Source organism: Temnothorax americanus, unplaced genomic scaffold, assembly GCF_048541705.1.
Source record: "Temnothorax americanus isolate GAGA-0224 unplaced genomic scaffold, ASM4854170v1 Scaffold4, whole genome shotgun sequence".
NCBI classification, from domain to species: Eukaryota; Metazoa; Arthropoda; class Insecta; order Hymenoptera; family Formicidae; genus Temnothorax; species Temnothorax americanus.
The window spans coordinates 2,865,071-2,890,038 of NW_027509547.1; the positions used below are offsets into that span (position 1 = coordinate 2,865,071).

Genomic DNA, 24,968 nt, shown 5'->3' on the forward strand with positions numbered 1-24,968 from the left:
TTTAAACAATTTCAGAATGTTATGCATCTCGTGAAATATTTTCTATACCTGTCTCACGTTTCTCGAAAATACGGAAGAGAAATTTTATATAGTAAGTAAAAAAAAACCGAAAGTCACAATTCATTAATTATAATGAAGAAACTGCTGCAGAAAAAGTATAATTACGCACGAGAGTATATAGAGTGAAAGTAATTCTTTTGTTAAATATACAGATTTTATGACCAATCGATCGAGATATTCAAGTCTATTATTTCCTTTGTGCGCGAAAATGGTGCACGGCACAGAGTGACATTCCGAACGATCGTATTTTGCATTAAGTGGACTTTCCGTGACGTGCATTTTGGATTCATAATTAATATTGATTAATATATTATATGTTCACGTTGTGAGAAAAGATAGGATTAACTTCGAGAAATAACTTCAAGAATTTTATTTCTCATCTCGTTATTGTCACTTCCACTGCGACACTTTCGTAGAAATTTTTTTTTTGGAAAACACTAAACTTCAATCGAAACTAATCAGTTTATACCTTCTACGATAACAAAAATGTTATGTTATAACATCGTAGTTACTCGATGATATTTTATAAAACTATAGAAACACATGGAGAACAGGTCTTGATAACAAAGTCATCTTTCACGTAAAAGACTTCGCCGAACGCGCGGCAAGCAACAAAGGTGCCAACTTCGTCTTACATCGCGCTAATATTCGCGAACGTATTGGGGAAACTTACGAATGTAGCGAAGATCCACGTCGTTGCGAGGCAAGTAGAAGCAGAAAGCAGCTAGAAGGAGTCGAAACGTAACGTCACGCTAGCGACCGGAAGACTCGGGGTGCGCGAGCCTGAGGAAACTTTGCAGGAGGAATGAGATCGTACCTGCCGCTGCGCGGAAGGCGGACATCGCGTGCAATGTCAGTTGTTTTCAGCATATTACGTGCGTCTCGCGACAATAGGGCGGCCAACCGAGGGTGCGGGGGCTCCAACTCGGGAGAGACACGATCGTCCAATGCCAGACTGCTTTTCGCTGGTTCAGTTCGTACCTGGTTTCCTGACCCGCTTGCATGACAGCCATTTAACGAGCATGATACCCCGCGTCAGCGAATATTCGCGTTTCACGACCGCTCGTCCCCGCGGTGAACTAAGGCGAGAAGCTAAGTCGCTCGAGTCTTCGGCGCGGAGTCGTTCGGTCATTCATTCTTCGAGTTTTTCCATCGCGCAAGTGGGAGATTGCCATTAATCTGCTGTCTAAAAATTTAATCGACGTATTTAATTCCCTTTATTATAATTATAATCGACAAACAGACACACGTGCATCTATCAACGAGACATTATATGGAGGAGTAAAAATCACAGTGGTGTAAGTCAAATTTTTAAAAATATTGCGTGCATAGATGCAATTTATATATTATACAGATTGCATCTATATACACACGAGAAAATATTTTTAAAAATTTGACTTACACCACTGTGATTTTTAACCCTCCATATATACATTTGCTTCTGAACAAAAATTATTATTTAAAAAGGGAAATTACATTAAAATTCCTAATAGAAGAAAATATGCGAATATTTTTTGGTATTGTGAACAGAAATGACTACTCCGGAAGCACCGCTCGACTTTCGACTTGAATACATCGGCGGTTTCGTGCAGAAGAGTTTGAAATTAAAGCCGGAAAAATGGGGAAGATTATTACTGACGGAAGACTATCGAAACGTGGTGTTGGATTTCTTGGACAAACCGTTACCAGTTGCTCTTTTTGTCGTTTTAACACCGAATGCGCAATTAGTCGCATCGTCCAGCTTTCCCATACCGTGCCAGAGAACAAAGGGTGAGTTCTTCATGATTGCAATTTGTTGTATCACGACTGAATGATCAGAAATATTTTAACAATAATTAATAATCTCTAAGAACTTTTTATCCCGCTTCAACGCTGATTTATTTATCGTAAGTATATTACGGGCATTTATATTATATTAAAGAACAAATTTATGTCATTAATGTAGGAGTTTACGCAATCAAGGTAAAGCAAGCGCCATTGCCTACAGACAAGGAAGGATGTTCAGCTATGTTAATCGTGGGAGATCTATCCCACCGAATTGTCGATCAATTGGCTACGTTAGTAGATAATATCGTCGCTCCACTTCTCACCAAGCCGGAAAATCACAAAAACTTGCCGGAAATAGCGATTCACGACATATGTAAGCACGTACACGCTCTCCGTGGTACGTTGTACCAGGTAATAAAGCAATCGATAATTAAGTCTTTCAAAATTCTACCTTTTCGAATGAAACCTTTAATAAAAAATATTACGCTTGAATGCACAGGTAAAAGGTCAGGTAAATGGACGAACGGTACTACCGATGCCAGCAGGTCTCGAAAAGGTGGCGGAAGTCGAGAGATTGGTTTCTACAGAGGGACCGCAAGCGGCTGATCTGTATCTAAAAAGTGCTATAGAAGGTGTGGTGATTAAGTGGGCTTACTTGGTGAACGACGTGGTCACTCACGAATCCAGCGTCGCGTTTGAAAACGGACAAAACCCGACGCCCAACATCGAACTGGAGTACTGGTCTGCCAGATTGGCGAATTTGAGGTATCGAGTAATAGACGACATACATTTTTCACATGACACATTTATAAGACAGTCGAATGCACTTTTCTTTCATTTATAGTACAACACGTATATTATATACAGTAAAAATATTTATTATCGCGCTCATCTTGCAGATACATTTACGATCAACTGCAAGGGGATCGCGTGAAGAAGATGGCGACAATTCTCGAGAAAACTGACAGCGCGTACTTTCCCTGCTTCCGCACGTTGTTCGACAATGTCGTCTCCTCCTTGGCCGAAGCGAAGGACATATCACTGTATTTGACACCTCTAGCGAAGTGCTTCAAGTCCGTGGAAGAGATCGACTTCGCCGAAGCTAAGCCGCTGATGGCAACTCTCGTACACTCGCTCGGATTAGCATGGGCAAAATGCAAGAGTTATCAAAGTTCTAGTAAACTCATCATTATACTCCGGCAGATATGCAACTTATTGATACAGGAGGCACGTCGATTTCTCGACCCGACGTCGATATTTCAGAGCGATGTCGACGAAGCTCTCCAACGCGTGAAAATATCGAGAGGCAATAACCATTTGTTAAGTTATCCTCTTACATTACATCGAAATATGAAAAATCATCAATCTTGATCAATAAGGGCAGAAATTTTCAAGTGCTAGATTTTAGTTAAATAACACATTATTGATTAAATGTTATAAATTTTTTGAAAAATTATGTTTTTCAATCAGGAGTACTGGAGGAGTTCAAAAAACAGTTCGAATTGAGAAAACACATGCCTGGCTTGAAACCGGTAGCTCCACCTTGGACATTCAATTCAACCGCCGTCTTCACTCGTCTCGATGCTTTCCTGAAACGGCTGGCGGATATCGAGTGGCTGTTCGATACCGTCCTTGAATTTTCCAAGTTGGAGAAGATTGAAATAGGTGGCATTCTCGGACGGTCTTTGAGCACGAGGATCGTAAGCCTGTTCAAAGAATTCCAGCAGCTTTTCGTCTCGTTCACCGTGAGGGCCAGCGACGTTCTCGAGCCGGACGACGAATCCTTCGTCGTCGATTGCGCTAAGTTTGCTGAATCCATTATCGACCTCGACAGTAAACTGGCAGCGATTCTGTGCCAGGCTTTCGACGACTGCGGCAATCTTGAAAGTGTTTTCAAGGTTTGTAATTCATTTGTTTTTCTTACCACAATGGATTTCAAATGTCCGAAACGTAAAAGATGCTCGTTTCTAATTATCAGTTGATAAATATCGTTGGGTCAATGTTGGAGCGTCCTGTCATACGAAAACAATTCACTAATCGATACACCAGGATTCTCGAGCTTTTAAACATGGAACTTTCGATAGTGGAAGTTCTGTTCAATCGCGGTAGCAGGGGTGCTCTGACTGATCTACCGCCTTTGGCAGCTGCCTTAACGTTCACCAGCATGTTGCGGCAGCGTATCGACTTGCCGGTACAATCGTTCAAAGCCATGCCGCATCCGTATGTATAAAAAATTTGTTTAACTTCATCTTTTAGATAGAATTCAAAGAGTGGTTCGTATTTTTATGTAGAAAATTGTATAAAATTTGAAGAAAAAATAAATATCTCTTCAATAATCTGATAGTTACCTATAACTTCTTGCATGTGCAGAATCGTTCACAGCGACGAAGGTAATAATATAATGGCACGTCACGAAAGATTAATAAAAATATTTGCCAATAAAGAAAACGATCTTTTCACTGAATGGGCGCGTACGGTACCGCAAACTGTTGACGTTGGTCTCAACCGTCATCTGGTTTGTAGAGAGAACAATATTTTGCTATTAAATTTCGATCCCAATCTTCTCGCAATATTAAAAGAAGTGACCTATTTGAAACAAATGTCGCATTCCGATATTCCCGAAGAAGCAATTAAGGTACATATAGTCTTAAATGCTTTAAGTGAAACGAGCAAAATCATGTCTTCGCGCTCAGAAAATTTATTTTTACGAAAATTCGTCGTTACTACGTGGTGTTTAATTATTTCCATTTTATATCGCATCGTTAGGTATCCGAGAGCGCGGAGACGTTCAGAAAATTTCGCACGATGCTAGGTAGAACGGTGGATTCATACAACAACATACATAAAACAACCAAGCGTGTTGAGTTTGATCTAATCGAGTTGGAAGTAGCGCGAATCGATTCCCTGATATCTCGCGGAGAAGATGAACTATGCTGGAGATCAGACGGGCTTCTGGAATATATAACGGAGTTAGGTGATCTCGTGGAGGGGCTGTGGAAGCGCATGAAGTCCGCCCAATCGAACGTGGAGAAGATCAGAAACATTTTGGAGCCTTGGACGAAAACGCCCCTCATAGAACGGAAGGACCGTCGTAAGGAGACATTGCTGGCCTTGGAAGATCGTTCGGAAAAAGTATCGAAACGTTACGCGGAGATCACGAAGGGCGCTGAGCAGATACACTCGATATTGGAAGAAAATAAAACGCTCTTTCAAATTAACGAGACCGAACAGGAAGCTTGGCAAGAATACGTGAAGTATATCGACGACATCGTGATCGAGTCCCTTCGAAAAGCAGTTGGTTGCTCTTTAGGTTTATATCCATTTTAAAATTAAGAAAAAGTCACATTTAATGGCACGGAATATTTAATTAACGTCCCTTCATTAATCATCAATCGATTTAATAAAATCAAATATCTTTTTATCATCGTTACACTTAGGCTACTTGGCGGAAAGTATGGATCCAATCGGTCAGTGCGAGCCGTTACTTGAAGCGAAATTAGAGCTCAGGGAACCAGATTTGTATTACGTGCCATCGTTGGAACCCGAAGATCCAGATGGGCTTGATCAGTTAATTCTCGGCTTGTTAAATGACATTACCGGCATGGCCGGTTTGGTACCGAGATTAAAAAATGATTCTGTAGGATATGCTGAAGAATTAACATCTGACGCAGACATGAGGGGAATGAAAGACGAGATATTGACAAGCGTAGCTACTGCCGTAGAGGAGGCTACTGACTTTTGTAGTTACTTTGAAGGTATGATTATACAATAACAATCTAGTTTACAATAGTTTTGATTTGAATGAAGTCTTTAATACTACTCTCAGTATTTTTTCGACAATAATTCGTCAAAAATCTCATATAACATAATATAATTGTCAAAAAATTACAATTTTTAATTAAACATTTATCATATAAATTATATATCTGAGAAAATTAATTTAAAATTAAAATTGAAATTAAGAAATCGATTCTAAAACATTCTCCATTTTCTTTATTCCGAAATATAAACTAATAATTACACGCATTGTTTTTTAAACCTTTAAATGCAATGCTTCAATGTTCGATTAGGTTACGCCTATTTATGGTTGGATGATAGGGATGTTGTGATGCAACAATTTCTCGAGTACAGTCGGCAATTGTCAGTGGAAGAAATGGACATGGTGGCGGCTCAGGACCCTAAAGGTCCGACAAAGTTACCGCCGAAAATGGAGCAATTCCGCGAACAAATTGACCTTTACGAGAGCCTCTATCTCGAGATCGAGGAAATGGATCTGTCCAAAGCATTTTGCGGCTGGTTCAGAGTAGATCTAAGACCCTTCAGACAGTCGGTACTGAATACGGTGTGCAAATGGTCGAGCATGTTCAAAAAACATTTGGTCGATCGTTTAACGAGCAGCCTTTCTGATCTGGGAACGTTCATAAGGTATACTCTCACATAAAACTTATGTAATATAATTCAAATATCTCAAAATTCAATGCAATAAGATCTCATTTCTAGTACAACATTTAAATCATAATTTTTCTTAACTCGTATAAGTTTGTACGCATATTTTTTAATTTTAATCATTATCATCATTTATGGCTTATCTCTTTAATCTATCGTATTCGGTTTCCAGATCAGCGGACGAGGGATTGTTACAGCAAGTACAACCGGGTGATTATGCGGCTCTAGTTAGCGTAATGGGCTACCTACTGCAGGTGAAGGAACGCCAGCCAACTACGGACGAGATGTTCCACCCATTAGAGGAAACCATTGAGTTGCTCAAGTTCTACGATCAAGATATACCCGAAGAAGTAAACGTGCTGTTGCAAGAGTTGCCGGAGCAATGGGCAAACACGAAAAAACTCGCTCTTATGGTGAAGCAGCAAGTTGCGCCATTGCAGGCAGGTACGTAAGATAAAACGCTACCGACGTTATTATTAAGCTGACAATACTATTGTCAATCGACGAAGTATTTTATTTAATTAAAAACATACAGATAAAAATATTCACACATTTTTTTTAAATTAGTAGTAGCGCACCTAATATTTTTTACCTAAAAACGAAATTTTTTAGAATTTAGTTTTACGTTTAAATATCATACAATATTATTGCAACATATTATATAACCATTCCTACCAATCATTAAATATAATATAAATGTATGAAAATAATAGGCGAAGTATCGAGAATTCGCGGTCGGATCTCCGCGTTCGACATCACAATAATTCAGTATCGAGAGGCATTTCGACGATACCTGTTCTTTAAGTACGATTGCAAGAATCCGTACGAGCTGTCAGACGAGGCCCACAAGGAGATCGCGATGCTGGAATGTCAAATGAAGGATATACAAGAATCCGCCTCGCTGTTTGAAGTGACGGTACCCGAATTTAAACAGCTGAGGCAGTCCAGAAGGGAGCTGAAGATGCTTAAGCAGCTCTGGGATTATGTAAATATAGTGCAGAGTAGTATCGAGGGCTGGAAGACGACGCCCTGGAGGAAAATCGACGTGGAGAATATGGACATCGAGTGCAAGAAGTTTGCGAAGGAGATACGTGGTTAGTAGCTAAGAAATTGTCCGCGCTCCCGAAGGATTCCCTCGAATTGCGCGGTTTTATGTGTCCTGAATATATCTTTATAAAATATTACTGTTCTTCGCGCTCCCTCTTTCGCACAACTCAAATTACCGTTACGCAAGATACAGCTGTATTTTATTATCTGCGAAATCATGCTAAAATGTTTTCCTAAATTAAAACGATACAACTTTTATCTCATCGGATATATTTTGTCGAGTAGCACTGGACAAAGAAATGCGGCCATGGGACACCTACGTATCGTTGGAAGCGACGGTGAAGAATATGCTTACGTCGCTGCGTGCCGTAGGGGAATTGCAAAATCCAGCTATTCGGGAGAGACACTGGCAACAGCTGATGAATAGTACTAAGGTATCGCTGGAAATCGCAGAGCGGATGTTTAATTCATTTCCCTACGGTATAAACTCGTGCAAATTAAAAGATATACTTGATATCTTTAGCTGAAGGAAGACATAAATTCATACGAGCTCAACGCCCTACCTATTTATATTTCTAACATTTTTAATTATGCTACTATCATCGCGTTTTGATATAATCCTGCAAAATTGTATATAACAATTCCATAATGCGAGTGTGTGTAATCATATTAGACTTAGTTGCACCGCTGTATATATACGCTATCGGTGTTACAGAAATTGGGCAACATGACTCCAGAAATGACCGTAAGTCCGCTGTACATACGCATACCACGTGGAACTTAGTTTTAAACTACATTCTCATTTTTATATTTTCAATAGTTCAATTTTCGTATGACAAAATCAATCTCGGCACGATAGATTTTCATAAGCGCGCACTGTTACACGTCATAAGTGTTTATTATTTTGTAAGCATGGCCACAGCGCAGCATGCGAGAGACACGCTGGTTAATATTTAATATAAAGCTAGGATTTTAGAATTTTATTATTCGCAAGATTCATATTTATATAAGCCTGTTTGAATGTGTTTATCTGAGTTAATGCTGATTTTAATTATAAATTTCGCATTTAATGATAAAATAAAAATAAGAATAGCCACATTTAGCATCGCTAGAAATCTGATAATCCGCGCTTATTTATAGTCGCCATCATTCTTTCATTACGTAAGGTTCTCATTATTCTTTCATTGTACATGAATCATTGTACGATTTTTTAATAAATTTGCTAATAAATACAGAAAGTCACATATTTTACGTTATTTAGCAACTTCCTACATCGCTCTAAATTATATTATGAATTAAAGTAAGTCACACGACCAATAGCTTTTTATAGAGAAAATCCAGCTGAGATCGTCAGACGATTTTTTTATACGTAGGTTTGTTTTGTAATGGACGAATCGACGACTCTAGCCGATCTGCTCGAGTTGAATCTCCACGAATGCGAGGAGGAAGTTAAGAATATAGTGGATAAAGCAGTTAAGGAAATGTCCATGGAAAAATACATGAAAGAATTGAATGTTACGTGGTCGAAAATGGAATTCGAGCGGGAAGTTCACGCTCGCACGGGAGCTACTTTAATAAAAGCTAGTGAAGAATTGATTGAGACTTTAGAGGAAAACCAGGTTGCTTAATTAATATTTCAACTTCAAAGTTAGATCATTCAAACGTTTCCAACCAACAGCTTGCAATCAGTAACAGAAATATCGTCCTAAAATTGCAGGTGCAATTACAAAATTTGATCACTTCGAAATTTATCGCGCACTTCCTGGAGGAGGTATCGTCGTGGCAGAAGAAATTGAGTATCGCCGATCAAGTGACGACGATCTGGTTCGAGGTTCAACGTACTTGGATGCACCTCGAAAGCATTTTTATGTCGTCCGAGGATATTCGACGGCAGTTGCCGGTGGACGCCGAGCGGTTCGATCGCATCGACAAGGAATTTAAGGAGATGACGGAGGAGATGGCGAAAACGCCGAACGTCGTCGAGGCAACAAATAAGGACGGTCTCGTGTCCGCTTTGGACATTTTGCAAAAAGGGCTCGTGTTATGCGAGAAAGCCTTGGCGGAGTATCTCGAGACCAAGCGTCTCGCTTTCCCGCGATTCTACTTCGTCTCTTCTAGCGATCTGTTGGATGTACTCTCGAACGGAAACCAACCGGAAATAGTGGCGAAACACTTGACAAAGTTATTCGATTCTATGGCGCGTCTGAACTTTGATACTAAAGACACCTCGGTAAAGCGCGTCCTAGGTAAATAGTTAATTCCGGGTAATATTTAGTGTTATAAGTAAATGTTAGTCATTTAACTTTTCACTTATATTTCAGGCATGTTTGCTAAAGACGGCGAATACGTGGAATTCGCAAACTGCGAGATGATTTGCGAAGGACCCGTGGAAGGATGGTTGAATCGTCTTCAGAAAGCCATGCGCGTGTCCATCCGGCATTACTTCAGCGAGGCGGTTGTGTTGTATGAGGAAAAGCCGCGAGAGCAGTGGCTGTTCGATTATCCGGCCCAGGTGTCTCTCTGCGGCACGCAGATTTGGTGGACTACCGAGGTCAATATGGCCTTCGCGCGTCTCGAGGAGGGCTACGATAATTCGATCAAGGACTATCTGAAGAAGCAGATCTCGCAGCTGAGCACTTTGATCACGCTACTGATAGGAGAATTGACTAAGCAGGAGAGGCAGAAGGTCATGACCATTTGTACGATCGACGTACACTCCAGGGACGTCGTGACGAAGCTGGTGCAGTCGAAGGTGGAGAGCGCGCAGGCCTTCCAATGGCAAAGTCAGCTGCGACACAGATGGGACGAGAAGGAAAAGGATTGCTTCGCAAATATTTGCGACGCACAGTTCAAATATTCTCACGAATACCTGGGTAATACCCCCAGGTTAGAACACGCATTATATTTTACTTAACATCGGTACGTTTTCATCGGTCAGTGATGTAATGTGTATAATACGTTTGTTTGCTCCCAGATTGGTCATAACGCCGCTAACGGACAGGTGCTACATAACTCTGACGCAATCTCTACATCTTATCATGGGCGGTGGTCCAGCAGGACCGGCCGGAACCGGAAAAACCGAGACTACGAAAGATCTGGGCAGAGCTCTCGGCATAATGGTATACGTGTTCAACTGCTCCGAGCAGATGGACTACAAGTCCTGCGGTAACATATACAAGGGTCTGGCGCAGACCGGCGCGTGGGGTTGCTTCGACGAATTCAACAGGATCACCGTCGAGGTGCTCTCGGTGGTAGCCGTGCAAGTGAAATCGATTCAAGACGCCATCAGGGATAAGAAGGAAAAGTTCAACTTCATGGGCGAGATGATAGCTCTCGAACCGACCGTTGGCATATTCATCACCATGAATCCCGGTTATGCCGGTCGTACGGAACTGCCGGAGAATCTGAAGGCGCTTTTCCGTCCCTGCGCCATGGTAGTGCCCGACTTCGAGCTGATATGCGAGATAATGTTAGTAGCGGAGGGATTTCAGGATGCGAGAGTTCTCGCGAGAAAGTTCATCACGTTGTATACATTGTGCAAGGAGTTATTGTCCAAACAGGATCACTATGATTGGGGTTTGAGGGCGATAAAGTCAGTTTTGGTAGTCGCCGGTAGCTTGAAAAGAGGCGATCCCGGCAGACCGGAAGAAGAGGTATTAATGAGAGCCCTGAGAGACTTCAACATTCCTAAAGTAATGTCGGACGATCTGCCAGTCTTTATGGGACTGATAGCCGATTTATTCCCGGCATTGGACGTTCCTAGAAAAAGAGACGTCGAGTTCGAGAAGATGGTTAAGCAAGCGGCCACCGATCTAAGTCTGCAACCGGAAGACGGTGTCATTCTCAAGGTCGTGCAACTCGAGGAATTGTTGGAAGTGAGACACTCCGTCTTTATCGTAGGTATAGCTGGTTCCGGAAAGACTCAAGTTTGGAAGACGCTGTTCAAGACTTATCACAATATGAAAAGAAGGCCAGTCTACAACGATCTCAATCCCAAGGCTGTGACCAACGACGAGCTCTTCGGTATCATCAACCCGGCGACGCGGGAGTGGAAAGACGGCCTCTTCTCGGTGATAATGAGAGAGCAGGCCAACTTGGGCGGCGAACATCCAAAGTGGATCGTCCTGGACGGCGATATCGATCCAATGTGGATCGAATCGCTGAATACCGTTATGGACGACAACAAAGTTCTGACGTTGGCCAGCAACGAACGAATCGCCCTCACACCGGCCATGAGATTACTCTTCGAAATATCGAATCTGAGAACCGCTACACCCGCCACGGTCTCGCGTGCCGGTATCCTGTACATAAATCCGCAGGATTTAGGGTGGAATCCGTACGTGACCAGTTGGATTGAGAAGCGATCTTCGCCGAACGAGAAGTCGAATCTGGTCATGCTATTCGACAAATACATCCCCACTTGTCTCGAGACTTTGCGAACGAGATTCAAGAAGATAACGCCCATAGCCGACATGGCGCACGTCGAGATGCTGTGCCATCTTCTTCATTGTCTCTTAAGACCAGAGCTGACGACCAGCGACTTCCACAAGGATCATTACGAACTTTATTTCGTGTTCGCCGCCGTTTGGGCCTTCGGTTCTTCCATGTTTCAGGATCAAACTGTGGATTATCGAGTAGAGTTCACTAAATGGTGGACCAACGAATTCAAGCAGGTAAAATTTCCGTCGCAAGGAACGGTTTTCGACTATTACATCGACAACGAGACAAGAAGTTTCCTTCCCTGGACGGAACGTCTCCCGAAGTTCGAGTTGGATCCGGAGCTGCCACTGCAAGCCGTTCTTGTCTACACGTCGGAGTGTATCAGAATAAAATACTTTCTCGACTTGTTGATGCCGGAGAAACATCCGGTAATGTTGGTCGGCACGGCTGGTTGCGGCAAGACTGTCCTGATCGCCGAGAAACTTCTTCAACTTTCTGAGAATTACGCGGTTTCCAATGTGCCGTTCAATTTCTACACTTCATCCGAAATGCTGCAGAAGATCCTGGAGAAATCATTGGAAAAGAAAGCGGGCAGAAATTACGGCCCGCCGGGAAACAAAACCTTAGTGTATTTCATCGACGACATGAACATGCCGGAAGTGGACGCGTACGGCACCGTTCAGCCTCACACGTTAATTAGGCAACACTTAGATTACGGTCATTGGTACGATCGAACAAAATTAACCCTGAAGGATATTCATAATTGTCAATACGTCAGCTGCATGAATCCGACCGCTGGATCGTTTACGATTAATCCGAGATTACAAAGGCATTTCGCTGTATTTGCCATCAGCTTTCCAAACGTGGATTCTTTGACGATGATATATACATCGATTTTGTCGCAGCATCTCGCGAATGTAGAACACAGGTAATATTGAAATGGATAATCAAATTCTCTACATATCAAATATACACTCACGATAATTGAATCGTTTATCGAATAACATTGTAATTTGGTAATTCTCGAAAATTATTCAATTATTGTTATAATGCTAATTAACGATAATACTAATCAGGTTTCCTGTAAGCGTCACCGAATTATGCCCCAACATCGTGCAAGCAAGCATTCAACTGCATCACCGTTGCGCTCAAATGTTTCTACCGACAGCCGTAAAGTTCCATTATATCTTCAATCTCCGCGAACTTTCCAACTGTTTTCAAGGTTTATTGTTCAGCGGCAACGAGTGCTTACAGTCTTCGGTGGATCTAATTAGGCTCTGGATGCACGAAACTCAACGCGTCTACGGAGATAAGCTAACGGACGAGAAAGACATCGAAAGTTTTTTGAAACTACAACTCGATATTCTGAAAAAGAATGTGGAGGAAGTGGACGAGAGCGCGATTCTGGAAAAACCTAACATTTATTGCCACTTTGCAGGTCCACATTTTCTAATTCTGTTTTAATTTTCTGTTGCAAATACTTTTACAACGTTACTAATATCCAATTTTAATTTTTCAAGATTTAATATTATCAGCATTTACCTTTTTTAAATCAAGATATATAATTTTTCGGAAATTACTAAAAGAATCGCGCAATGTTTAGGAGGCGTTGGAGAGCCGAAATACATGCCCGTCAAAGATTGGCCGACTTTACATCGGCTATTGTCAGAAGCAATGGTCAGCTATAATGATTTGGTGGCTGCCATGAATTTAGTGCTTTTCGAGGATGCTATGATGCACGTATGTCGCGTAAATAGGATTCTGGAATCGCCCAGAGGCAGTGCGCTCTTAGTGGGTGTAGGTGGTTCCGGTAAGCAGAGTCTTTCGCAATTGGCAGCCTTCATAAGTTCACTGGAGGTCTTCCAAGTTCAGCTGAAGAAGGGCTACGGAATAACTGATCTGAAATTGGAACTCGCCGCTTTGTATTCGAAAGCAGGCTTGAAAAATTTGGGCCTCATGTTCTTGATGACAGACGCGCAAGTGCCGAACGAGCAATTCTTAGTACTAATCAATGACATGCTCGCGTCCGGAGAAGTTCCCGATTTATTCGCCGAGGACGAAGTGGAGAATATAATAGCAGGTTTGAAAAACAATTTTAATTAAAACGCTAGATACATTAAAATGGGTAAAATAATCGCGCGTAACATTTTCACGAAAATATTTTTGTTATTTAGTTCAATATCTGTCAAATCACTTTATTAGTGTATTTATTATTATTATTATTTGCTAAAATCGTTAAGCATTAGGTAGATAGCGTTAATATATCTTATTAAATTTTATCAGGAGTTCGTAACGAGGTGAAAGGCGCCGGTATGTTGGACACACGCGAAAATTGCTGGAAGTTCTTCATCGATCGCGTTCGCCGACAACTCAGGATAGTATTATGTTTCTCTCCCGTCGGTTCGACACTGCGGGTCAGATCGAGAAAATTTCCGGCAATCATAAACTGCACAATGATAAACTGGTTTCACGAGTGGCCCCAGGAAGCATTAATGTCTGTATCGAAAAATTTTTTGCAGGAACTGGTGGAACTACCAGAAACTTACAGGTATAGAATAATATGCTAATGTGAACAGAGATAATGTATACAGCTCAAAATATAAGAAATACGTTCTTTCTGATAGAGAATCAGCTGCCAAATTTATGGCCCACGCACACACCAGCGTAAATATAGCCAGCCGTCATTATCTGAGCAGCGAGCGTCGTTACAATTACACGACTCCGAAGTCTTTCTTGGAACAAATAAGTTTATACGTCAAATTGTTAAAAACAAAAACTTCCGAACTACGTGCCAGAGTGGTTAGATTGGAAAACGGTTTGGACAAATTGAGATCAACGGCCGTACAAGTGGATAAGTTGAAAAAGAAGTTGGCCGTACAAGAAGTAGAATTACAGCAGAAGAACGACGCGGCAGACGCTCTAATTGCCATAGTTGGTGTCGAGACAGAGAAAGTTCAAAAAGAGAAAGCGATAGGTTTGTGAGATATCATTAATGATATATAAAAAATTACACAGTTCTATACATATATTTAAGGATAATTTAATTGAAAAATGTTATTTAATTTAGCGGACGAGGAGGAGTCCAAAGTGGCCGTAATAGCCGAGGAAGTTTCGAAGAAGCAAAAAGACTGCGAGGCGGACTTACTGAAAGCCGAGCCTGCTTTGCTGGCCGCGCAGGAAGCTCTAAATACTCTGAACAAGGCGAATCTAACGGAATTAAAATCATTCGGCTCGCCTCCCGGCGCTGTAACTAACGTTACTGCCGCAGTCATGGTCCTTTTGGCACCAGCTGGCAAAGTACCTAAGGATCGCAGTTGGAAAGCCGCCAAGGTATTGTCAAATCGATTGGAACAATTCGAGAGAGAACCTTTCTCATCGTGATTTCATCTGAGCAACAAGTCATTTTCTTTGTTTTCTTCATAAAGATCGTGATGGCGAAAGTGGACACCTTCTTGGATTCCCTGATCAATTATGACAAAGAAAATATACATCCTGAAGTAATTAAAGCGATACAGCCCTATCTCAAGGATTCCGAATTCGAGCCCGAGTTCGTAAGATCCAAGTCAGCCGCCGCGGCAGGCTTATGCGCCTGGGTGATCAATATCATCAAGTTCTACGAAGTTTTTTGCGACGTGGAACCGAAACGGAAAGCACTCGCACATGCGAACGCAGAGCTGGCTGCAGCTCAGGATAAGCTTAGTGGTATCAAGCGAAAAGTAGTCGTAAGTGAACGCCAATATCAAATATTTGATTCAATGCCTCAAAGTTTCAAAAAGTTCCATAAACACACACACACACACACACACACACACACACACACACACATATATATATATATATTTCACATGCAATGCTTTATCATGAAAACAATTTGGATAACCGATCTCTTTTTTTCAGTCTTTGGAAGAGCAGCTGGCAAAGTTAACGGCGGACTTTGAGCAAGCGACATCCGAGAAATTAAAGTGCCAACAGGAAGCCGATGCCACAAATTCAACGATCGCGTTAGCGAACAGATTAGTCGGCGGTCTGGCGTCCGAAAATGTTCGTTGGGCCGATTCAGTCGCCAAGTGGGCATTTTTTACAAGCATTTTTATTTTATAACGTTATATAAACAAAGTGAAAAATGCAAATATTTGTAGCTTCATGCAGCAAGCATCGACGTTACCCGGCGATGTACTATTGGTGACGGCTTTTATATCCTACGTGGGTTGTTTCACAAAACAATTCCGACAGGATTTGCAAAACAAGCAATGGTTGCCGTTCATGCGAACCGTGGAACCGACAATCCCAATTACCGAAGGCCTGGATCCTCTCTCGCTGCTAACGGATGACACGCAAATCGCCAAATGGAATAACGAGGGATTGCCGAACGATCAAATGTCGACAGAGAACGCCACGATACTGACCAACTCCGATCGTTGGCCGCTAATGATAGATCCACAGGTATCAAGAAATTATACGAAATATATCAGGAAATGATAGAAAATCAAATTCAATTTGATAAAAAAATCTTTTACAGCTTCAGGGTATAAAGTGGATCAAGGAGAAGTACGGAGACGAGCTAAAAGTGATCAGATTAGGTCAACGTGGTTATTTGGACGTGATCGAATTATCATTAGCAAACGGATCTACAGTCCTGCTGGAGAACATCGGGGAGTCTGTAGATCCCGTCCTGGATCCTCTGCTCGGCCGAAATTTAATCAAGAAAGGCCGAGCCATTAAGATCGGCGATAAGGAAGTGGAATACAATTCCATGTTCAGATTGTTGCTGCACACGAAACTGGCTAATCCCCATTATAAGCCGGAAATGCAGGCGCAAACTACGCTGATTAATTTTACGGTGACGAGGGACGGCTTGGAGGATCAACTGCTCGCGGAAGTGGTTAAGGCGGAGAGACCAGATTTAGAGGAGTTGAAGGCGGAGCTTACCAGGCAACAGAATGACTTTAAGATTACCCTCAACAGTCTCGAAGATTCGCTTCTGTCGAGGTACACACACACACACACACACACACACACACACACACACACACACACACACACACACAAATTTTTCATTAAACAATTAAGATTTATAAACTACTCATTTATACACGATAAATTATATAAGATGCATTTCACTCAAGAATGCTTGCTCAAAAGCTTGGTTCTAAAAATAATTATAATAATAATAATTTTCTGTAAATATTATATTTCATACATTGTAACAATATTTTATATATATATATATTTTTTTTCTAATTTATATTTGCAGCCAGTGATATGTAAGTTCGTCAAATAAATAAGTGTACTTGACGAGCAGTAAATATATGCAATGTATATAATTATTAATTTTAATGTTATCATTTTAGGCTATCATCAGCCGGCAGCAATGTCCTCGAAGACACATCTCTCGTGGAGAATTTAGAGACTACTAAGCGTACTGCCGCGGAGATCGAGTCTAAAGTTACGGAGGCTCACGGCACCAGCCGACAGATCGACGCGGCTCGCGAACTATATCGGCCGGCAGCAGCGAGAGCCTCGTTGCTGTACTTCATTCTAAACGACTTGAACACGATCAATCCTATCTACCAATTTTCGCTAAAGGCCTTCAGCGTAGTATTTCAAAAGGCGATCCTGAAGGCCAATCCCGCGGCCGACGTTGCGGGAAGAGTGCAGAATCTGATCGAGTGCATCACGTATTCGGTCTTCATGTACACCAGTAGGGGACTCTTTGAGTGCGACAAGCTGATCTTCGCCTCGCAAATGGCTTTTCAAATCTTATTGGTGAGAAACGAAGTCACGGCCAGCGAGCTGGACTTCTTCCTGAGATTCCCTATAACGCCACACGTCACCTCGCCGGTCGATTTCCTCACCAACACCAGTTGGGGCGGCATAAGAAGTCTCGCTACGAGGGAGGAGTTTCGGTACGCACGATGAGAAACTGTTGTCCCGTTGTCGCTTTAGCTACACCCACTTATCCCGCTTGTTTGAAGGAATTTGGACCGAGACATCGAGAGTTCCGCCAAACGCTGGAAAAAGTTCGTGGAGTGCGAGTGCCCGGAGCGCGAGAAGTTTCCCCAAGAGTGGAAAAATAAGACGGCTATACAACGTTTGTGCATGCTGAGAGCTCTGAGGCCGGACAGGATGACGTATGCCATCGCAGCATTTATTGAGGAGAAGCTCGGCGCGAGATACATCGAGGCGAGAACGGTGGAGTTCGCGAAATCTTTCGAAGAGACTAGCCCGAGCACTCCCATTTTCTTTATTCTGTCGCCCGGCGTAAATCCATTGAAGGTTATTACGAAATATTTCCTTTTAGCGTTTTTCTTATACACAACGCAGTTTTCAATAATTAATTTCTAAAATTTATTTACACTAATAAAAATTAGATTATTAGATTCAATTTATGAAATAGCGAGAAAATGAGACAGAATAAAATAATAAGACAGAAAATATCTTATTTTGTATATTTATTCAGGATGTGGAGGATCTGGGGCGTCGCCTTGGTTTTATGTCAGATAATCAAAATTTCCACAATGTGTCCCTCGGTCAAGGACAAGAAACGGTGGCCGAGCAGGCTATAGACGTAGCAGCCAAAAATGGGCATTGGGTCGTGTTGCAAAATATACATTTAGTAAAAAAGTGGCTTCCACTATTGGAGAAGAAATTGGAAATGGCCGCGGAAGGTTCTAATCCCGATTATAGAATGTTCATGAGCGCAGAACCGGCTAGTACGCCAGCCGGCCATATAATACCTCAAGTAAGAATATTCTTATATATATATATATATATATATATATATTTCTACCTTATATTTTTAAAATATAATAACTAATTTTAAAATTTTGTTTCATTCATTTTATTCCATAAAATAAATTTTATTTTATTATGTAAAATTTGTAAACAATAAATTTTTTAATTAATTGTTTAAATGTAATGGAAACTTAACTCAATAAACTTAATATTTGTTTATCGATATTGTTTCATTACTTTTAGGGTATTCTGGAATCATCGATTAAAATTACAAACGAGCCACCCACCGGCATGCAAGCTAATTTGCATAAAGCTCTAGACAATTTTACTCAAGAGACTTTAGAAATGTGCTCTAAAGAAGCCGAGTTCAAAGCAATTTTATTCTCTTTATGTTATTTCCACGCAGTCGTCGCGGAACGTCGTAAATTCGGACCCCAGGGTTGGAATAAAATATATCCCTTCAATGTGGGAGACTTGAATATCAGTGTCAGTGTGCTTTACAATTATTTGGAAGCAAGTCCAAAAGTACCTTGGGAAGATTTAAGGTTAATATATATTTATATTTTCAACATCTCTCTCTCAATAATAAATAAGATAAATAGGTTAAATACACAGCATAATTTATTAAAAGTTATGTAGAATTAATGAAGCTACGTACGCGTAAATATATAGTTTAACTTAAAATTATTCCTCAAACTACGAATAAAAAAATTTAATAATTAATATTTTTAAAAAGGTATCTCTTCGGAGAAATTATGTATGGTGGCCATATAACAGACGACTGGGACAGAAGACTTTGCGTATCCTACCTTGAAGAATTAATGCAGCCTGACCTGATCGACGGAGAATTGCAACTGGCACCAGGTAAACTAGCAGACGTTCGGTTATTTGACATTAATGAAGGATAATATTTTTAAAAGTCAGGAATCACCTTGCATTTCAGGTTTTCCCGCGCCACCTAATACAGATCTAGTCGGTTATCACACATATATTGACGAAGCTATACCACCGGAATCACCATATTTATATGGATTACATCCAAATGCAGAAATCGGCTTTTTAACGATGACGGCTGAGAATTTATTCCGAACGGTTTTTGAGATGCAACCGCGTGATACTGGTGGTTCGGGAGGACAAACAGCTACCAGAGAAGAGAAGGTATTATATATTTCTTTGCAGATATATTATATGCAGATATAAATGTCTCATGCGTCGTATTTATCTCGCAGGTAAAGCAAGTATTGGACGAGATAATAGAGAAGCTACCCGAGGAGTTCAACATGACGGAGATTATGGGAAAGGTGGAGGAACGGACACCTTACGTGATCGTCGCCTTTCAAGAATGCGAGAGGATGAATTACCTGACGACCGAGATCAAACGATCGCTGCGGGAATTAGATCTAGGCCTCAAGGGCGAGCTCACCATAACGTCGGACATGGAAGACCTGGAGAACGCGTTGTTCTTCGATCAAGTTCCGCCGGTATGGGCTAACAGGGCTTATCCGTCTTTATTGGGCCTGACTGCTTGGTTCGTCGATCTGCTGCTCAGGATCAGAGAGCTGGAAACATGGTCCACGGATTTCGTTGTGTGTACACAGAGTATACAACAACGGCACGCTCTTACAGACAGAGCTGACGTAACGCGGTAAAATTAATCCTTTTCCAGTTACCGGCGTCGGTGTGGCTCGCCGGGTTTTTCAATCCCCAATCGTTACTCACCGCCATCATGCAATCGACAGCTAGGAGGCACGAGTTGCCGCTCGACAAAATGTGCCTTCAGTGCGACGTGACCAAGAAGAACAAGGAGGAATTCACGTGAGTAGGAAAAATAATTGGTCGAAAGTTCAAGTTTCCACCGCGTAGATTATACCCATAATCTACGCGGTCGCGAGGGACAGAATAGTTGTCGCCCGTTAAGTCGATTCGTTCTTGTATATCGAGCCGAGGAGTGACTTTCTTCCCGATTCGTTCGCGTTAGGTCAGCGCCGAGGGACGGGGCCTACGTTCACGGAATATTTATGGAAGGCGCGCGATGGGACGTCCAAACGGGAATCATCGTCGACTCCAGACCCAAGGAATTATACCCGGCGATGCCGGTGATTAATGTACGCGCGATCACGCAGGACAAACAGGATTTGAGGAACATGTACGAGTGCCCGGTGTACAAAACACGCACGCGTGGCCCGACATATGTATGGACGTTTAATTTAAAAAGCAAGGACAAACCGGCCAAGTGGACGTTGGCCGGCGTGGCTCTCTTGCTGCAAACCTAGATAGAATAATTGCCGTGATATTTAGCAATTAGTCCGACGTTGTTTGCTTAAATAATATTAATAAATGTATTGACATCGCGATTGTACCTGCTCGCAAGGAGATAAACATTAATCATTTCTTTGTCGAATATTTTTGCCGGTAATCTTCGTTACGTTAGATAAGGCGGTATTTTAAACTTCTCTTTGTTGTATAAAGATCGTAAAAATATTAGTCCAAATTAATTAATTAAGATTAATATAATTGTTCTTATTTAGTTATAATAAAATTCTCCTTGTTATATTTTTACATTCTAATAAAGATACAGCACTGTAAATGTACCAATAGTTTATGTGTATAATCATTTAGACATTATCACTACTCTTGAATCTGAGATAAATTTGCTCTTTACTCGCAAGACGATGTTTCACGCGACTCGATTCCGCAATTACGACATATAAAGAAGAGAACGATTCGACGGCAAATCCCAGACGGTCGATCGAAGATGGGGTGCTTCGAGGTCGACTAATCGACCGAGAGTTAATAAAACGTAGGAGGAGAAACTGTGCGAGGTCTCCGAGGAGTATCCGGCCCGTTTCACGAATCGGCGTTCAGTTTTCCGCGACAGAGAAAAAAGGAGAAATTATCCGTCATTCGTCGTAACCGGGAGCCCTCCCTGAAGACGTCGGAGATCAATACCGGTACCCCCGGAGTAAACAAAAGCCGATGCCTATCCAGCTACAAAGTGTCGGTCAATTTAATTTAGTGCCGAGTCCCGAGATAGGGATACGAGGGAAGAAGGAAGGAAATATATATCCGCATGGAGAACACAAAGGTCTCATAATTTTGATATCGCCGGTATCAAAATTGCATAGCGGAATAAATAAAATTTTCGATTTTTTACCGTGTGCCACAGCCTTTGAACTATAGTTCTCGTAGAATAACAATTTTATTATCTTATGTATATTAATACGCGAAGAACGCTCGAAAGTGCAGAAAATGTTCGACCTTTTCATTATTAATTTCTTTACGGATTTATAGAGTAAAGCATTTACTATTTAACGATTAGTGTGGTTGATATTAACATAATGAGCAAGAAAAACTCTTTTAAAGTGAAATTGAAAAATATTCACGCGATTACTGAATCGTTCGTCTGCATTGTTTCGTGCACAGAGGTCTGCAGGATTATTATTATTGCATTTCGGCCTCCCTAATGATTCGGATACACAGCAAACATACAGCAGCACTACTAATAGTACGATCTGCACAAAGTCAACTCATGAATCCCATCGGACAGAAGGGGGACAAAGAAAAAAATTATCGTCCCTTTGACGGTTCCCGGTGATTGGCTCTCGGACACCCTCCTCGTGATACGTGGCGGATCGATCGGCATCCGTGCACCGGCTACAATCACGGTTTTCATTAAGCCGCGCTGGACGGCGGAGGGTGTAAGAGCCGCTCGAATAGCTGATGTTTCGCGTGTCAGGCGGAACGAGAGGAAGCTCCTGGTTTCAGGACTTGCGCTTCTGGCACGGACTTCGAAAGAAACTTCAGCGCTTAATTGGGCATCAGCCACTCGTTAGGCGATATCTCGAAAATTGCGTCGGCTTTGTTGCTGAACAAAGAATAGGGGAAAGGAAATAAAGAGAGAAAGAAAGAGAGGTAGAGAGACTGAAATCTTCTGAAATTTTGTTATATGTAAATATTCTACGGAATATGGATATTATCTAACATGCGATAACGTACTTTCAGTATTACGAGAAATAGCATGTTAATTTATACATCATTAGCTTTCAATATTGTTATAATCACACTGGTTGTTGTCAGTATTATGTTTACATCATACGCAACAAATTGCGTAATTTTTATCTCGCAATTAATTTAGTTACAAGTCAATTAGTAAATATATTGTTTATTATAGACTGTTAATTATCATACAATATAATTGAAGAAAACAGTCATTAATATATTCTAAGAGCACGTTTAAAATACTCGTCTTCCACGTATTGAAATTATTAGTACATTTTCTGGAAAGTGAAACTTATATAAGCTTGAGTTCTCAGTAAGAACTCGTTAATAAAGATCCTTGAAATAAGAGTCTTCGAAAAGAATCGAAGTTTGCATTGACGGAGAACCGCCGCACCAATAGGTAATCTTCTCGTTTTAAAGACTCCGACCTTCGATCCGTTCACAACAATCTGTTTCATTCAACCTTACTGTTAATAAGCTCGTTTAATGTGAAGATTATGCGTAATGCCACATTGATCTTGAGCATCTCATCAGTCGTGATAAACGAGAATACTAATTAGGCATTCGTTAGCATGGCAACTCTGTTGTCAATACGATTTCGTGTCGCTTCGATTCTTGCAATCACAACGGAGCGTGTCGATTTCGATTTAAGATTGATAAAATCACTCATAATCCAGTAACAGAAGCGACACGTTAGAACAATAAGCCGATTCTGTCGTGTCATTCTGTAGTTTTAAAATCTAAATATCTCGCTAAATATAGTTTCTTCTAATAATTTGTAAAAATGGATAGCAAATTAGTAAGTTTAATTTAATTCAAAAAGTGTGATCGGGCCTTTATTAATTGCATATGACCTATATTAAATATAAAATATCTAAAGATTTTTTTGTCTACAAAATATCGAAGCCTTTATCTTATTCTTAGTTACTTTAAAATTACCTTACTCAATCGTATTTCTGATTTACTGAAATCTTTGTTATGATCAAGAAATGCAACGCAGATATCTGAGAAATTTTGAATTATCTCACTTTGAGTCATTATGTTAGACGACAAAAGGTTTCAGGTAAAAAATTAGTAAATTTCTTTTCCATTAACGTAACGAGAGATACGCACACGGTATGCAAAGTAACTTGATGTATCGTGTTAAGCCCATTCTACAATAGCCGTAAAAGTATGCGTTAAGACGTAAGCAGTAAAAATTGGCCAACTACAGTCGATCATTCTTGGATTGTGAAAACCCCATTAGTCAACAGCTTACTGCTTGCGTCTTAACGCATACTTTTACGGCTATTGTAGAATGGGCTTTATATATGGGTGCGATTATTCGTTGGAAAGTTTGCCCACTTTGTTTACTCGATACAAGAAATTCGCCATAATATTGTTTAGGGAAAGGTCCATGGTCATCGTTAGCATGAGGGGGAGTTAATGGTTCCTTTGTTTCGTCCTCAAAGCAGGAGACTTTCATTTTTCATCGGCATCGGCGCGGCTGGGACCGTCGCTTCTTTAGCGAGTTAATCATTTTTAAAGGACCGACCGCAGGTGACGGTGCGTCATACTCGTCGTGACCGTGATATTAAAGGACATCAGGCATTCCTGCCTAGAATTAAATTTCTCGGGCGGGAAAAAGCCCGAGTTTAGACAGTCACCCCGGTTGCAGAGGGGTAATGAAACGCCACGAGAGCTGTCGCGCAATTTGTTTTGCATACGGACGACATTTTTCACTTCGTGGAAGAGTGCCCGACGTTTCAGCTCTCAAGTGTCTCTCGGATGCCTGTGTTTCACTCCTTAATCCTAATAGAGATTCCAGCAAATCTGAAATACGATTCGGTCGTGTATATTCGCGGATACTCTCGGGGCACACAAATGAAATTATCATTTTACTGCGACATGAGGTCTAAAAATATTTTCATGTATCTTTTTTTTTACACGGTATCTACAGTTCGTCACGTTCGCTGGAGTGGACGTCACGAGAGTAAGCCGCGATAAAAATTCCTCAGATACTGAGATGCTCGACGCTTTGAAAGAACAGCACGTGCCAGATATAATTTTCCAGTCTCTGCAAATCTTCTCATTAATGGGAATATAAAATATCTTGTTTAAGGGCGCGCGATATCGCGCGTTTCTTTCTTTTCAATCTCGCTTTTTCTGAACTTTATAACAGCTGGCTGTGAAAGAATGTAGAAAGAAAAAATGCAGCTGCGGTTTGAAATTCGCACGTTCTTGTTCTTGCGCGTGTTTCGCAAAAATTATTGATCGGAGATACAGATATAATAACGGGGTATGGAGGTATTAATTAAGAGCATTTGCGAAGGGCGGATTTAAACGGTGCGGGTGGATATCGTGGAGACGGTCGACGTAGCTAACTAGAGAGACCTTTGAGCACCGACTTCGGCACGGGAGATCTGTAAACCAATTAGTGACGCCTCGTCGATACGGAGGGCTAAGTCGTCCTAACCGGATCGTTCGGTTGAACT

At 41.2% G+C, this 24,968-nt stretch overlaps 1 protein-coding gene and 1 long non-coding RNA gene across 3 annotated transcripts in view; one reads left to right on the forward strand and one right to left on the reverse strand.

The window, feature by feature from the left end:
* LOC143902601 (uncharacterized) overlaps positions 1-24,968 on the reverse strand; it is a 113,995-nt gene that overhangs the window by 15,486 nt on the left and 73,541 nt on the right. The window lies entirely within an intron of this gene.
* Dhc93ab (Dynein heavy chain at 93AB) lies at positions 905-21,082 on the forward strand. The gene is made up of 36 exons (XM_077415413.1): positions 905-1,358; positions 1,591-1,830; positions 2,006-2,238; positions 2,327-2,592; positions 2,727-3,133; positions 3,298-3,725; positions 3,806-4,047; positions 4,198-4,462; positions 4,594-5,137; positions 5,265-5,582; positions 5,898-6,252; positions 6,446-6,717; positions 6,987-7,367; positions 7,606-7,754; positions 8,694-8,939; positions 9,038-9,566; positions 9,642-10,206; positions 10,295-12,688; positions 12,837-13,198; positions 13,364-13,840; positions 14,044-14,308; positions 14,385-14,734; positions 14,828-15,090; positions 15,186-15,482; positions 15,658-15,827; positions 15,900-16,203; positions 16,280-16,749; positions 17,112-17,666; positions 17,736-18,036; positions 18,221-18,502; positions 18,739-19,040; positions 19,232-19,359; positions 19,439-19,653; positions 19,725-20,081; positions 20,162-20,310; positions 20,474-21,082. Exons 2-36 carry the CDS (start codon positions 1,593-1,595, stop codon positions 20,766-20,768), a joined length of 13,374 nt encoding a protein of 4,457 aa, XP_077271539.1. The 5' UTR covers positions 905-1,358; positions 1,591-1,592; the 3' UTR covers positions 20,769-21,082.